The sequence below is a fragment of the Amblyraja radiata genome, chromosome 8 (assembly GCF_010909765.2).
Source record: "Amblyraja radiata isolate CabotCenter1 chromosome 8, sAmbRad1.1.pri, whole genome shotgun sequence".
Lineage (NCBI taxonomy): Eukaryota > Metazoa > Chordata > Chondrichthyes > Rajiformes > Rajidae > Amblyraja > Amblyraja radiata.
In genome coordinates, this window is record NC_045963.1 from 55,906,614 (window position 1) to 55,921,206 (window position 14,593).

Genomic DNA, 14,593 nt, shown 5'->3' on the forward strand with positions numbered 1-14,593 from the left:
TCAGTCATTTCTTTTTATTTACGTTGCAAAAAATTCTAAACACCTGTTTTTGCTTTTTTATTATGTGGTATTGTGTGTAGATTGATGATAAAATAATGAATTTAATCAATTTTAGAATAAGGCTGTAACGTAACAAAATGTGGAAAAAGTGAAGGGGTCTGAATATTTTCTGAACGCACTGTAAGTGGCTGCGCTGTGGTTGACACTCCTGTTAAATACAACTTTACCCATTCCATTTATGTAGCACCTGTGATCCCAAGGACATTATGCCCTGATCTTTTGTTCAATAATTTTTCTCAGCCTGCTAAAGGACTGTCCTGCTCGAGTAGCCAAGAACATTAAATTGCCACCAGTTTTCACACTATGCCCTTTTGTCTGTTCAAATTTTCATGAAGAGATTAAATTCACACCTGAACTAATTTCTGGGCCATGTTTATCTGCATTATTAAACTCTTATCTGATCATTATTAGTTTGTGGGAACTTCCCTGCATCAAGTAGCTGATATGTTCCAACACCACCACTGGAAACACATTTACTGAAAAATTTGGGTTTTATTAAAACGGGTACATCTGATGATGGCCAAAAGGGCCAGCATTCTCTGAACAGCAAAATAATCTCATACAAATAGCCTTTTGTAGAAAGTGATCCAGTGTTTTTTTTTCCTTGACAGTACCACGAGTGTCAAATACAAAATACAAAAATTGATAGCTACAGAAAAATATTCAGTAGTACACATATTGATTTGTACTGTCAGTACTAACATTCAATTCCAAGCAGCACGTGAGATTCTATCTGGAATGTGAACACCATCAAACCTGCAATACAAGTAAAACTGACAGAGCACAGTCCAGTTACATCCAGCCCCACTGGGTCAAGTTGTCAGTTTACATAATCCAACTGACAATACCATTATTATTTAAACATCTTCCCTTTAAGACACACATGGGTATCGTGACCACACCAAGGTACATACAACAAGGTTTTATAATGAACCCAATGAGAAGTGATTTAACAACATGTTACCTGTTTTTTAACCAAATGCTTTGCAGTTTGTTTCTGCTATTTCAGCAGCTTAGATTTTTGGAATGTGAAATTTAACTCGTTATTTATCTCAATCAGAACATCCACACAATATGGCAACAACATTTTGAGCTGTAATGTGTGGTAATCAGAGCTTCACTTAATATGTTATGTTTCAATCAATTACCAACATTACTGGCTTTGTTCTGACCCACTAATGAAGTAAACTTTAACTAAGGCACAGAAACAATGTGATACTGCATCAATCTTTCACACTATCAGCCCTGCATGTGGAAGGACAAACATCCAAAGCGGTTTGGAGTTTTGTTGGAAAGAAAACTGATAGTTAATACTGAATTGATGCACCATCTTTTTGTATCCAAAAATATATATATTTCACTCTAGTAGAGATTTAGGTGGTGGAAGGCAGAAGGAAACTTAATTTCACTATAGCAATGGGTAATTCCTACTAAAGGGTGGTAGTGAAATACATTCTTTGAAGGCAACAGGGATGATAAATTCAAGAGACCTCCTAAACATTTATATTTGATGAAAAGGGCTTCCCTGTGTCATAAAAGATGCAAAAAGATCACAGTGATCATTTCTGGATAGAAGGGAGAATTCAAAAGGGTGCTTCAGATCACTTATTGTTTAGAAGAGAACATGGGAATCCAGCAGTAAGACATACCACAACACTACAGCTGTAGAAATAATTGGTTATTACATTACTTTTGTGGAAAGGTTGGAGGTAAATTAGGGACCAAGCCTATATGATTAAATCAGTTATAATTCAAGTTGTTTAGAAAGGTTTCATTCCATGATTATTCCAAATCCAGATGCTGTCAGGGCATTGGTGTACCTTTTAGTGCATGGAGCTTTGTCAGCCTGTCCCATAGCTCACTCCTGTAAACTTAATATGGAGATTAATGAGTTAAAAAAAAAACATAAGCACTGGCCTCTGGTAATGTTAGTGTTAAAAATAGATGTTAATTTGCATCAACGACAAGTTTTCAAATCTATTTGCAATTGTAAATGAATACATTCTAACATAATTCCTGTCTCTGAGAGCGATCTTGGACACTTTTAAGATTTGCTAGGATATTGCCAGTTGTGAAGGAATTTAGATATGTGAGCAGCGAGTTGGGTTGTCTAGGCCGTGGGCATTTTATCTGAAAAAAAGGAGGCAATAGATGGTTTAACGATGGTGTCAAATTTGTAACTAGCCCAGTCAGCATGAAGAAAGAGTAAGATCCCATTTCCCCAGTAGGTCCATAACTGGGTCACAGTTAATAGATAAGGAGGATTTAAAAGGGGTTGAGGAATGGTGGAGTTTTTGGAACTCAAAGGTTTCAAAGGTCTTTTATTGTCACGTGTACCAATTAAGGTACAGTGATATGCAAATTACCATACAGCCAAATGAAAAAAAAGCAACAAGACACATAACTACATAAAAGTTAACATAAACATCCACCACAGCGGATTCCCCACATTCCTCACTGTGATGGAAGGCAAAAAAGTCCAATCATCTTCCTCTTGTAGGTACGGTAGAAGGTCACATTTAATATCTGCAGTTAGTATTTAAACTGCTGTGATCTACAACACTGCAGGGCAAAGAATGGTAATCGGGCTACACCAAATACCTTTTTTGTTTTGACTGGAATAGATGCAATGTATGAATTGTATGGATTTTTGATTATTTACATTTTGCATCATCTTTGAAAGTGTGTAGGATTAAAATAATTCAATTTCCTTATGATTGTCTCAATAGGGTACAGGCAGAGAAACAGTCTAATTCACACTGTGGAAAGAATATGTTGGTGCCTGCTTTACTCTAGCCATTGTTTACAATTCAATGCAGGGTCCAAGATGCATAAGAGTTTGCAATAAAGTAGCATTTTAACTTCTGCTGTCACTAGGCTAAATTATTTTTTGTTTGGGCTTAATTTTTCACTACATCCCAAACTTCTTATTAATCATCCAATTTGAATCTTGAACAAGGACTTGGCTGAAAGATTTGTTATTGTGATATTTGGACGGTGGGTGGAAATAGATGGAAACTGTAATGATATTTTAATTGAGAAAAAGAATAATAAGTGTTAAATGAAAACGTAATCTCCACCAAATCTTGCTGGGTATGAAACTCCATGCTATGAACTGCCCCCTAATACTTTGCCTGGGTGCACTTAATACGACATGGGTTAAACAGCCAAGTTCATTTGTATTCATACCTGATATACTACACCCTGTGATAAAATCCCATTATATTGTTTTCATTTAAAAACTTCAAAAAGACCGATCCAAAATTATTTAGCTGAAGAAGGAATACTTATTAGAATCAGGTAGTTTACTGAAGGAAAATAATTTTAAAATGGTCATTAGAGATCTGTTTATAGCTTGTACTTGGTCAGATTCAGGCAATTAACATTAAACACTGTACTCGATTTCTTACATCTAATCAGAGCAAGGCCATTCAGAATTTTTTTTTAAATCAGGAAGTGTTTTTCTCAAATAGTGGATAGATGGAACAATTTTCCTAAATATATTGGGGATCAGGTTAAATGTGACAGATTTTATAAATAAGTACTTCAAATGATGGTTTAATCAATTTTATTGGTCACAAGGTTATTGAAGATCAAATTGGTCATAATCCAACTCATTGAATATCCTAAAGGGGCCATTTGGCTTGGTCATGTTCCCATGATTATGGTGTACATTCGAAGTGGAGAGATTATTTAACTCGAGTTCAATAGTGCACCGATCAGGTCTTGTTTCCAAGAAATGATTTCAGATTCAACTGTTAAAGGGAATCAGCTTCTGCAATTATTATTTTGTCAAGACATAACCGTGAAATCAAAATGAATAATTGTTTTTAATATTTAAGGGTTTTTGAACCAAAGATACACTTGGGAGGAAATCAAAATAGGCAATATACGCACTCTGAGCTTCCCAAAAAGGACTTCCATGATCCTTCTCTGGGACTCGACATGGACCAAGCCTGCTTGGCATAATATAAAATACGTTCTTATTTAATACCTAAGATTTTACATAAATATTATTCAAAGTCTCAAACTGCAGTAAAAATACAACTAAACAAATATATAAAAGCAGCATCTTCAAGTGAAAAGACCTTTGACAGATTTACAAAGTGGTACAAATAGCTTACGTACTTTACCAAAAAAAATCAAAGCACAGTATATCATGATTTTGTGCAGCAAGGGTAAGAATCAGACATTGAATGTACAGTAATTAAACTTTCCAAAAACTAATTGTATTTGAACAGAGGTAAAAAGATGATACTCTAACATTGTTATGCAAAAAAAGTAGCTAGTTCTTAAAATACACGTTAACACTGATAAGATGAATCAGCTGGTTTCTGGTCAAAAACTGGAACAGTTTTTACACTAGTTTAATTGTCAGATAAGTCAAAATGATATGACATTCTGATTGCAAAGAATACATCCCTAAACTCTGAATCATCACTGGATCCCTTTGATAATCCTCTGGTTGTGAATGACTACTGGCACACAACAATTTGTGTAAAAACAGGCACAATCAGTAGGAATACAGAGTCCTCCCACTGATCCCTTCCCCATGTACTGTGAGGAAATGTAGCCTCTTGCACCCAATTTCAAATGCTGTTGAAGCATTTACCCTGCCTGGAACTCTAGCACCAACCATCACCCAAGCTTATGGCCAGATTGAGCCAACTGGGGTGAGCTACAGGACTGCAGAGAGAGCTCGAATAATGGAAACAGATCGGAAATGAAAGTAGATCAATAAATTGACAGTAACATCGACTGTAGGCAAACACCCAGGCTGCACTCCCATGATACAATGCTTAGCAGTTTACCGAGCTCAGTACACATCCCAAACACTACTTGGAATTGGAATAACTTGCACGTTTTGAAGTGCAATACCCCACTTTTTTGATTTTACATCTATTATCAGAAAATAAACTAGTGGACAGAACCCATAATACGAAATAGCACATACCAAGTTCTAGCATTTCTTGTCCTTTGAACTGCAATATTTACATAAATCAGGCAGCTGTGATATCTGAACTGTTTCATATCAACATGAAAATTGTAAAATGAGAGTTTGCAGCTTTAAAGGTAAGAGGGTGAAATTAATTGCATCCTGAAAGTGTCTATAAGGCAAATTGGGTATTGTTATAAATCTGAACAGATTTTAAAAAGTCAAACTCTAATAGCCAGAAAGAAAGTGTTCCAAATGGCCAGCAAATTTGTAAAAGTTACATCTTCAGCATAATGAATACATTTTACAGTTACTTTTTTTCAACAGGTTGTCATAAACGTTGAGATCTAGCAGCAGATTTGTTTGGATTTAGAAAGTCTACTGATCCGTTGCAGCCTAAAATGTACGTTAATAAATAAAGTAGCTGCCAGGTAGTTACCAATTCATGCTCCATAAGCTATTCACAAAGCCCAAGCAATCATTTTTTTTCTCTAAGAAAATCAAGGAAGCTCTATAAAACAGTTGATCAACTATTTCCAGTGTTTGAGTGGTATTCACCGCAATCCTCAAAGATAAAATCCTTGTTGATATTTTTAGCTACAATTTTATGAAATGTAACTTCTAAAAATGATGAGCCATTGATCCCAGAGTTAAATAATTTAAACAATAAGCCATTTAAATCACACGAGGTTGTAATCTACAAAATGATTGTACATCAAGACCATTGCTAAATGGCAGGATCTTGATATTTTAGGGGTTTTTTCTCCATGTGGTAGAGTTTGCTCTGTGTAATGGTCAGCATATAATATTACAGTAAAGCAACTGGAAGTATCCCTTTTGTTTACTCAGTACAAATAATATTTTTATTTCCCAAGCTTGGAACATCTTTTCTCTAAAGGTATGTGTTTCCTCCCTGACAGATAGTTCCAAGGGCAATCCATTGCCTAAATAGCTGGAGTTTGGTGTGGGCCAACAGTTAACAATATGCGTACGAGAACACGTTCCAATTCCATTTTACCAGCACTCAGATCAGGACACACCACACAGTGATCACAAGTGCAGAGCTTGTTAGCAGTTTACCGAGATCTGCCTCAGATCAGTTTAACCAGGGATGTTCTGGGGCAGTGTGGCAGAGTGACAATTTATTTACAAGCCATGTGTGGGAACTTCATTAATGGTTTCTTTTTGACAAAGAATCTTTGAGAATCTGGGCAAAGAACTCTTAGATTTTGGAGCACATTTAATTAATAATGCATAATGAAGATTCATTTAACTGAACTTGCATAGCACTAAAACTGAGCAAGACAGATCATTTGAGGAGATACTTGTGGGACAGCTGTAATGGGGACAGTAACATTGTTGTTGTGGCTGGACTAGTATCCAGAGGTATGAATTTGAACCCCACCACAGCAACCTAGGGTATAAATTCAAGTAATTAAATAAATCTGCAATTGAAATTAATTACAGCAACAAGTAATTTGACTGGATATCGACCAGATTGTCATAAAAGCCCATCTGATTAACTGGCATTTGTTCAGGATGAACATCTGCCATCTTCACCTGGTCTAACTTATGAATTCCATCCTCATTTCTGGGGCAATTAAGATTGGACAATATTTGCTGATATTGCCAATGACATCCACAGCCAGTGAGCAAATAAAAAGGATACTGCCGCTACACAGATCAGTTCACACTCTACCAGATAAAATTTAAGACAGCAAGCAAGAAAACACGTCAAGTCAATACTCCAGATAACATCCATAACTCATGGTACGGGTCAATGCAAACTAATCAAGTTTCTTAAAGCAAACCACCAGTCACCTTCACTAGTCTTCTATTTTAAATATGAAGCATGCTGCTGGAAATGACTAAAGATTAAATTTTGATATTCAAAGTGCAAAATACCATGGGCTACACGCAAAACTGATCTTCCAGTTTCACATAGAGTAAATTGATCTTCCTTTCTCAAATCTGGCAACCAGTGCAGGACAAGTAGTGCTCATGTACCAGTATCCCCAGATCAAATCCAGCTCAGATCCAGGATGTGAAGGTAGGGTGTTAACCAAGAGAGCTAAGGCGTGAGATGGATGACCTTCCGCATCTGGTCAGATCAGGTGGGACCACGTGGGCCTACAATAGAAAATGCCCAGAAAAAAGATATACATTCTGTTCACATATGTTCTTACCAAACAAGGTTCAATGCATTCATGAAATTGCTCTTCTAAATAAAAAAGGAACGGATGCATAGTCCCATCTCCAAGGCAGTGAGTGCTAAAACATAAACTCTTTCTCCAGTTCGAAGCTGCTGGATCTGCTGGGCTGGGATCCGTCCCTGCAGAGGGGAACCGTGCCATCCTGGCTTTGGCCTTCAACGTCCATGTCAAGTAGCGAACAGGCACCAATAGGCAATCTGGGGCATTGATCAGCAGTGAGGATTGCGTCCAAAGTGGGCACAGTGGCATCTCCTGAAGTTTCCGTGGACTCGTTCTGGCTGTTTGAGCGAGACACATATAGCCAGGGGTCCGTTCTGATTAGGGGCAGGAATGGCCGGGGCCTGGGTAAAGCATCCCCAGATTTTGGTCTCTCAGGCAGCACATCCCTTTTGGGAGTCCTTCTCTTTGTGGATGACGGGTACAGGGACTTGGGGTCTGGAAGACGTGGAAACTCAGACTCTCTACGTGGACTGAAGTCAGCAACTCCATTAGCTGAGGAAAATTTTTAAGAAAAGAAAACATCAGTGGTTTTGCATCCATCTGAAAGAACAAGATGCTGCATCAAAATAGATGCCATAAAATGTAATTAATTCAAGAAGTTGGCCACTCCGAGTTGACACATAACCTAGAATGCAAGATTCCAATGATGATAATTAAACTGACCTATGAACATGACATTCCTAGAAATTATAATCTGTTTCGTATTGAACACTAAGGCAAACAAACCTCTACCTCCTCCCATGCTGTTTAGCACATGTGTAACTATAGACAATAGGTGCAGAAGTAGGCCATTCGACCCTTCAAGGCAACACTGCCATTCACTGTGATCATGGCTGATCATCCACAATCAGTACCGTGTTCCTGCCTTCTCCCCATATCCCTTGACTCATATCCAGAGAATTAGCCTCCACTGCCTTCTGAGGCGGAGAATTCAACAGATTCATAACTCTCTGTGTGAAAAGGTTTTTCCTCATCTCCGTTCTAAATGGCGTACCCCTTATTCTTAAACTGTGGCCCCTGGTTCTGGACTCCCCCAACATTGGGAACACGTTTCCTGCCTCTAGCGTGTCCAAACCCTCAATAATGTTATATGTTTCAATAAGATTCCCTCTCATCTTTCTAAATTCCAGAGAATCCAAGCCCAGCGCTCCATTCTATCAACATTGTCCTGCCATCCCGGGAATTAACCTCGTGAACATATGCTGCACTCCCTCAATAGCAAGAATGTCCTTCCACAAATTTGGAGACCAAAACTGCACACAATACTCCAGGTGTGGTTTCACTAGGGCCCTGTACAACTGCAGAAGGACATCTTTGCTCCTATACTCAACCCCACTTGTTATAAAGGCTAACATGCTCTTCGCTTTCTTCACTGTGCTATATCTGCATGCTTACTTTCTGTGACTGATGAACAAGGACCCCCAGATCTCATTGTACTTCCCCTTTTCCCAACTTGACACCATTCAGATAATAATCTGCCTTCCTGTTTTTGCCACCAAAGTGGATAACCTTACATTTATCCACATTAAACTGCATCTGCCCACTCACCCAAGCTGTCCAAGTCACCCTGCATCCTCACAGCATCCTCCTCACAGTTCACAATGCCACCCAGCTTTGAGTCATCTGCAAATTTGCTAATGTTACTTTTAATCCCTTCATCTAAATTATTAATGTATATTGTAAATAGCTGCGGTCCCAGCACCAAGCCTTGAGGTACCTCACTAGTCACTGCCATCCATTCTGAAAGAGACCCATTAATCCCTACTCTTTGTTTCCTGTCTGCCAACCAATGTTCTATCCATGTCAGTACCCTACCCCCAATACCATGTGCTCTATTTTTTTCCCACTAATCTCCAATGTGGGACCTTATCAAATGCTTTCTGAAAATCCAGGTACACTGCCTCTCCAATGTCCATTTTCCAAGTTACATCCTCAATAAATTCCAGAAGATTAGTCAAGCATGATTTCCCCTTCGTAAATCCATGCTAACTTGGACCGATCCTGCTACTGCTATCCGAATGTGCTGCTATTTCATCTTTTATAATTGACTCCAGCATCTTCCCCACCACCGATGTCAGGCTAACTGGTCTATAATTCCCTGTTTTCTCTCTCCCACCTTTCTTAAAAAGTGGGATAACATTAATTACCCTCCAATCCACAGGAACTGATCCTGATAGAACATTGGAAAATGATCACCAATGCGTCCACAATTTCTAGAGCCACTTCCTTAAGTACCCTAGGATACAGACCATCAGGCCCTGGGGATTTATCAGTCTTCTGTCCCATCAGTCTGCCCAACACCATTTCCTGCCTAATGTGAATTTCCTTCAGTTACTCCGTCACCCTAGGTCCTCTGGCCACTAGTACCTCAGGGAGATTGGTTGTGTCTTCATTAGTGAAGACGGATCCAAAGTACCTGTTCAACTCGTCTGCCATTTCCTTGTTCCCCATAATAAATTCACCTGAATTTATACCTGAATTTAGAGTCATTCAGCACAAAAGCAAGGCTCTTCAGCCCTTCAATTACCATCTATACCATTCCCAATTATCAGCACTTGATTCAGTCTTCATGCCTTGCCAGTTCAAGTGCTTGACAAGGTACTTACATGTTGAGAGAGTCTCTGCCTCCAACATCCATCAAGGCAGTGCATTCCAGATTCCAATCACCCTCTGCGTGAAAAGGTTCTTCCTTAGTTCCCCTCTGAACCTCTTCCCTAAACCCATGGCCTCTAGTTTAAGATATGTCTACTATGGGGAGAAAAGTTTCAATCAGCTTGCTCCACTTAAAGAAAAAAATCCTAGATATTCACTTTCTTCTTATAACTGAAACACTTCATATCAGGAATTTATTTTGCACCCTCTCCAGTACTATGTGCTGTTCTGGTCACCACACTATATGAAGGGCCTTTTGCGTCCTGCACATAGTACTTCAGCTGTGGCCTAGCCAATGTTTTATAGGTGGTATATCACAACTTCCTTGCTCTTGCATTCTCTGTCCGAGCTAATAAGGGAAGTTTCCATAAACATTCTTCACAATATCACTTTCATGGATTTTTGGACATGTAAATACTCTCTTCCCCATACTACCTGGGGCCCTACCATTTATTACACATGTCCTACTCTTTTTACTCCTCCTAAGTACATTAACTGGCATTTTATTACATTTAAATTCCATTTGCCATTGGTTTGACAATCTTACCAACCGATCAATATCGTCCTGTTGTCTACAACCAGCCACCTCCTTATCAACATCATCTGATCATCAGCCACCTCCCTCATCTGGCCGTCACCATATAGGTTGTTGCGTATCTCTCTAGCGCAACATTCACTGTCCTGATTACACTGGTGCCTGCTTTCTCTCAATGCTACTCTTTCCTTTATTTCTGCTCTCGTTCAAAGCAGATGCTTAATGCAGTTTCTATGCATGACAGAGCTATATTGAAATAGACAGGGAAAGCTTGGCAATTCTGGTGAATGGGGAGTTCCGGTTTAAAGTCGACCCCCTTCGACTATTGATGCATCATTTCAAAGTTGGACATTGAACAAGACACCTGGCATTCTGCCCATTAACGGTGAAACTTACTGGCTGGGCTTCCTTCTGATGGCATCTGGCCAGAGAGAGATATGGGCTCAGCAGCTCCCTCTGCAGGCACAGTACTGCACTCTTTCAAACACTCAATGTCTGACAAAGGCGACTCATCTAGGTTCTTGTGTACCCCGTTAATGGAACTGTTCAAAGGATTGTCAGTCAAGAGTTCTTGTTTATTGAGGTTGGTGACAGGAGTGGGTGGCGTGTTGAAGGTGGGTACATCCTCACTGTCCGACCGGAGCAAGGACCTGGTGGAATTACATTCGGAAATGGAAGACATTGACAAGAGATTAACGGCATGCGAGTTCAGTGAGGGAATGTTGGCCTCGTCCTTCTTGGAGACTGTCCTGTTCGGAGGACTGGTGCTTCTGCGGAACCTGCTGGTTCTCTGAAAAAGCCCCTCCTTCTTCCTCTTCTCCTCCTTGACTTCAATTTCCTCCGAGACAAGCGATTTATTCACCTCCCTGACGTCACACCCTAAGGCCACAGATGCAAGCAGCACAGCACAGCCATACAGCACCATATCGGTTTTTTTCCTCTGAATTAATCGCTTCAGGCTGTTTGTGGGAGTGACCTGTGGAGTGCTATTGGCCGAGCTGGCAGGCGTCGTCATCACCTCCTCCTGGCTTTCGCTGCCACCGTCTCCCTCTCCCTGATGATCTTTACGAAGAGGTAGATCAATATACACCTGATTAGGTAATTTGGACTGCTTTGGTCGATTTTCAGAATCTTCAGCTGCTTGAGTCTGCTCAGACACAATCCCTGTGGGAAAGAGAATTGTACCTTTCAGTACCTGTGCATTAAGCTTAACAGGTGCATATTTGCAAATACAGAAACCTATGAATGGAACTAAGGTTAAGGTCATGGGACAGAACTTCCAATGAAGAGCCACTGCCTTGCAACACCAGAGACAGAGTTCAATTCTGACCCTGGGCAGTGCTCATGTGGTATTGGCACGTTCTTTCCATGACCATTTGGGTTTCCTCCAAGTGCTCCAGTTTCCTCCTATATTCCAAAGATACTCAAGTTGGTAAGTTAATTGGCCACTGCAAATTGTCCCGTGTGTATAGATGGGTGGTAGGACCTGGGGGGCATTGATGGGAATGTGGGGAAAATAAAATAATGAGAATCATATGTAAATGGGTGGGTACACACAATTGCTGGGGAAACTCAGCGGGTGCAGCAGCATCAATGGAGCGAAGGAAATAGGCGACGTTTCGGGCCGAAACCCTTCTTCAGACTCCTCAAGATATGTAAATGGGTGTTTGATGCTTAGTTTGGCCTCAGTGGGCATGCTGAATTATTTCTGATTGTATGACTAACCAGAACAATGAGGATTCTACCTTGCTGTTATCCGCCTCTTGACAGATCTCTCATAAGCCGAGGCTGTATTCCCGATCTTCCCATCTAACTTGTTGCAGCACTTCGAAACTGCACATCCTTCATGTTAAAATGTGAAAAATAAAAATTGGGAACACTCTTCTCTTCAGATCTACACTTGCATAGGGATATAAAACTCTTCACTACACTCTACAATGAGCTCGTCACACCACATAAACCATATTAAATTCAGTTGCTTGATCAGTGCTGGCTTATTTAATACATGAATAAGTGTACAACAACACCTGGAGGACAGTATATAGTATTGGTCTCCTTATTTAGGTACATTTGGCTTGAAGGTTGTGCAGGGAATACTTACCAGATTGATTTTGGGGTTATTTAAGGAATGATTGAGGGCCTATATTTTGGAGTTTAAGAAACAAGCGGTGATCTTGTTGAAGCTTGCAAAATCCTGAAGGGATTCAACAGGGTCAATACTATGAGGATGGTTTCCCTGACATGGAAATCAAGAATAGAAGACACAGACTCTGGATAAAATATCCCTGTAAGATGAGGAAGAATTTCTTCTCTTGGGAGGGGTGAGAATTCACTATTCCAATGAGTTATATGTAGCGTCATCAAATACATTTATGACTGAAAAAGAGGGATCTGGGAAAATCAAAGGTTGTAATTATCAGATACAGGTCCACCACCGATCTTCCAGCACACTGGGTTCTAGAGCCTTGCTGGATTATTCATTTTGCTGGATCAACAGAGGTCAGAGCCTTCGAGATGAGTCGAACAGTACTGGAATTGTCCGCTCAGATCAAATAAAAGCCACTTGGGTTGAGATATCAAAGGATGTTCATGGTCAGTAACCATTCAATTGAGAAAGCAGCAGGAAATGTGTGATTTCTTTCCTCGGACATTTTTCCTAATACAAATTACAGCTGAAATTAGCCACTTCAGAGTGTGTATCAAAATTGAATAATCCTGATATCCATGCATAATGCAAATTTTTGTGGTCTGAATGTAACTGATCGCCACTGAATTGAATGCTCTTTATAACTGCAATTACAGGTTTAACTGTGTGTAGACCTTCAACTGGCATAAGTGAAATACACTAATTTACAATATAGTGAAAATTCTTACCCTGGTCCGCAATATTTGCAAAAACTGAAGTCAGAGGTAAAGTTGGAGTCTTCAACAAACTTGCAGACCATGGATTGTTTCCATCTGATAAAGGCCTTGTCCTAATATACAAAACAAAAATTTTCTTGTTTCACCTTCACTGTCTAATTATTAAAGACATAGTGAAAAAGATTATGAGCCTGTCCCACTTAGGGACAGACAGACAGACCGACAGACAGACAGGCACACACACACACACATATATACATGTACACACACAGATACACACACACACACATACATATGCGCACACACACACACACACACACACACACACACACACACACAGCTTCCTTCACCAGCCCGTTATGCAGGCGGGGGACAGGCAAGCAGGGGAGCGCTGTCTGAATGAAATTCACACGGTGCAAAGCCAATGTGATACAGACACACATCGCGATGAACAGGAAGATTGGAGCTGTAATGAAGACATTTAAAGCACAGTGTATGGGAAGGGTCACGTAAGTCCTTTAAAAGGGTGGGGTGATGGGGGGGGAGAAGGAGTGGAGACAACTTTTAAGAAGCCAGAGATACATGGCTGTGAGGCTCGGCGGACATTAACATTACCAGTCGGTTATCCTTGGTTCTGAAAACTACTGCTTACGTTTTTTTATTCCCAATGAGCCAATGAAATTCACCAGTCAGCACCGGCTACAACCTACGAGAACCTACGACCTCCTGGAGACCCTCTACCACTGCACCTACTGCACTAGAATTCCCGCTACTCTCCATGGCGGCTTAATTTAAGACCATAATGAGGTCGCGACTAGTTCCCAGAATTCGGGAACTCCTCACGACCATGATGGCGACTACCTGGCAACCACCCGCGAACATGTGGCGACCATGAGGCGACCGCATAGTCTCCTGCAGTCGCCTAAGACAGGCCCTCTAGGAGCTTCCAGGCCTGATCACAAGAATTCACAACGGTCATTCACACAGGTCTCAGACTAATTAAGAAAGATTGTCCAGGGTTGTGCAGCAATCACCATGAAAAGCACTGGTACAGTATACTGCAGACTTTTGCAAACGTTTTTGTAGACTCATAACCATGAGCAGTGAATCTGGGTTCCAAGGCACGTCACACTCACTCACTCATTCTCCAGCTTTACAATAGAGCAGAGAGCAGATTTAACAGCTTGCAAAAACGGATGAAGTTCTCATTGGTCTCATATATGCTGAAAGTGTCTCACCAACACTTTCTGGACTTTTACCCAGTGGCCATTCCCACCAGAGCCCAATGAGCAGGCTAAGGCCCTGATCCACACCCTATTCCAAATAAAATAGAGA

General features: G+C 40.3%; 1 protein-coding gene across 3 annotated transcripts in view; it reads right to left on the reverse strand.

Moving 5' to 3' along the window:
• Positions 1-532: 532 nt before the first annotated feature.
• The window catches only part of LOC116976241 (mitogen-activated protein kinase kinase kinase 21-like), a 94,401-nt gene continuing 80,340 nt past the window's right edge, over positions 533-14,593 (reverse strand). For 2 of the 3 annotated variants that reach the window (XM_033025936.1, XM_033025934.1), the window contains exons 8-10: positions 13,271-13,371; positions 10,793-11,560; positions 533-7,701 (exon numbers count right to left, since the gene is read on the reverse strand). In XM_033025936.1, the coding sequence (XP_032881827.1) occupies positions 7,268-7,701; positions 10,793-11,560; positions 13,271-13,371 (1,303 nt within the window). In that variant the 3' untranslated portion in view covers positions 533-7,267. Of the gene's footprint in view, positions 7,702-9,815; positions 9,958-10,792; positions 11,561-13,270; positions 13,372-14,593 lie in introns of all 3 variants that reach the window. The other variant, XR_004412909.1, reaches the window with a different exon arrangement.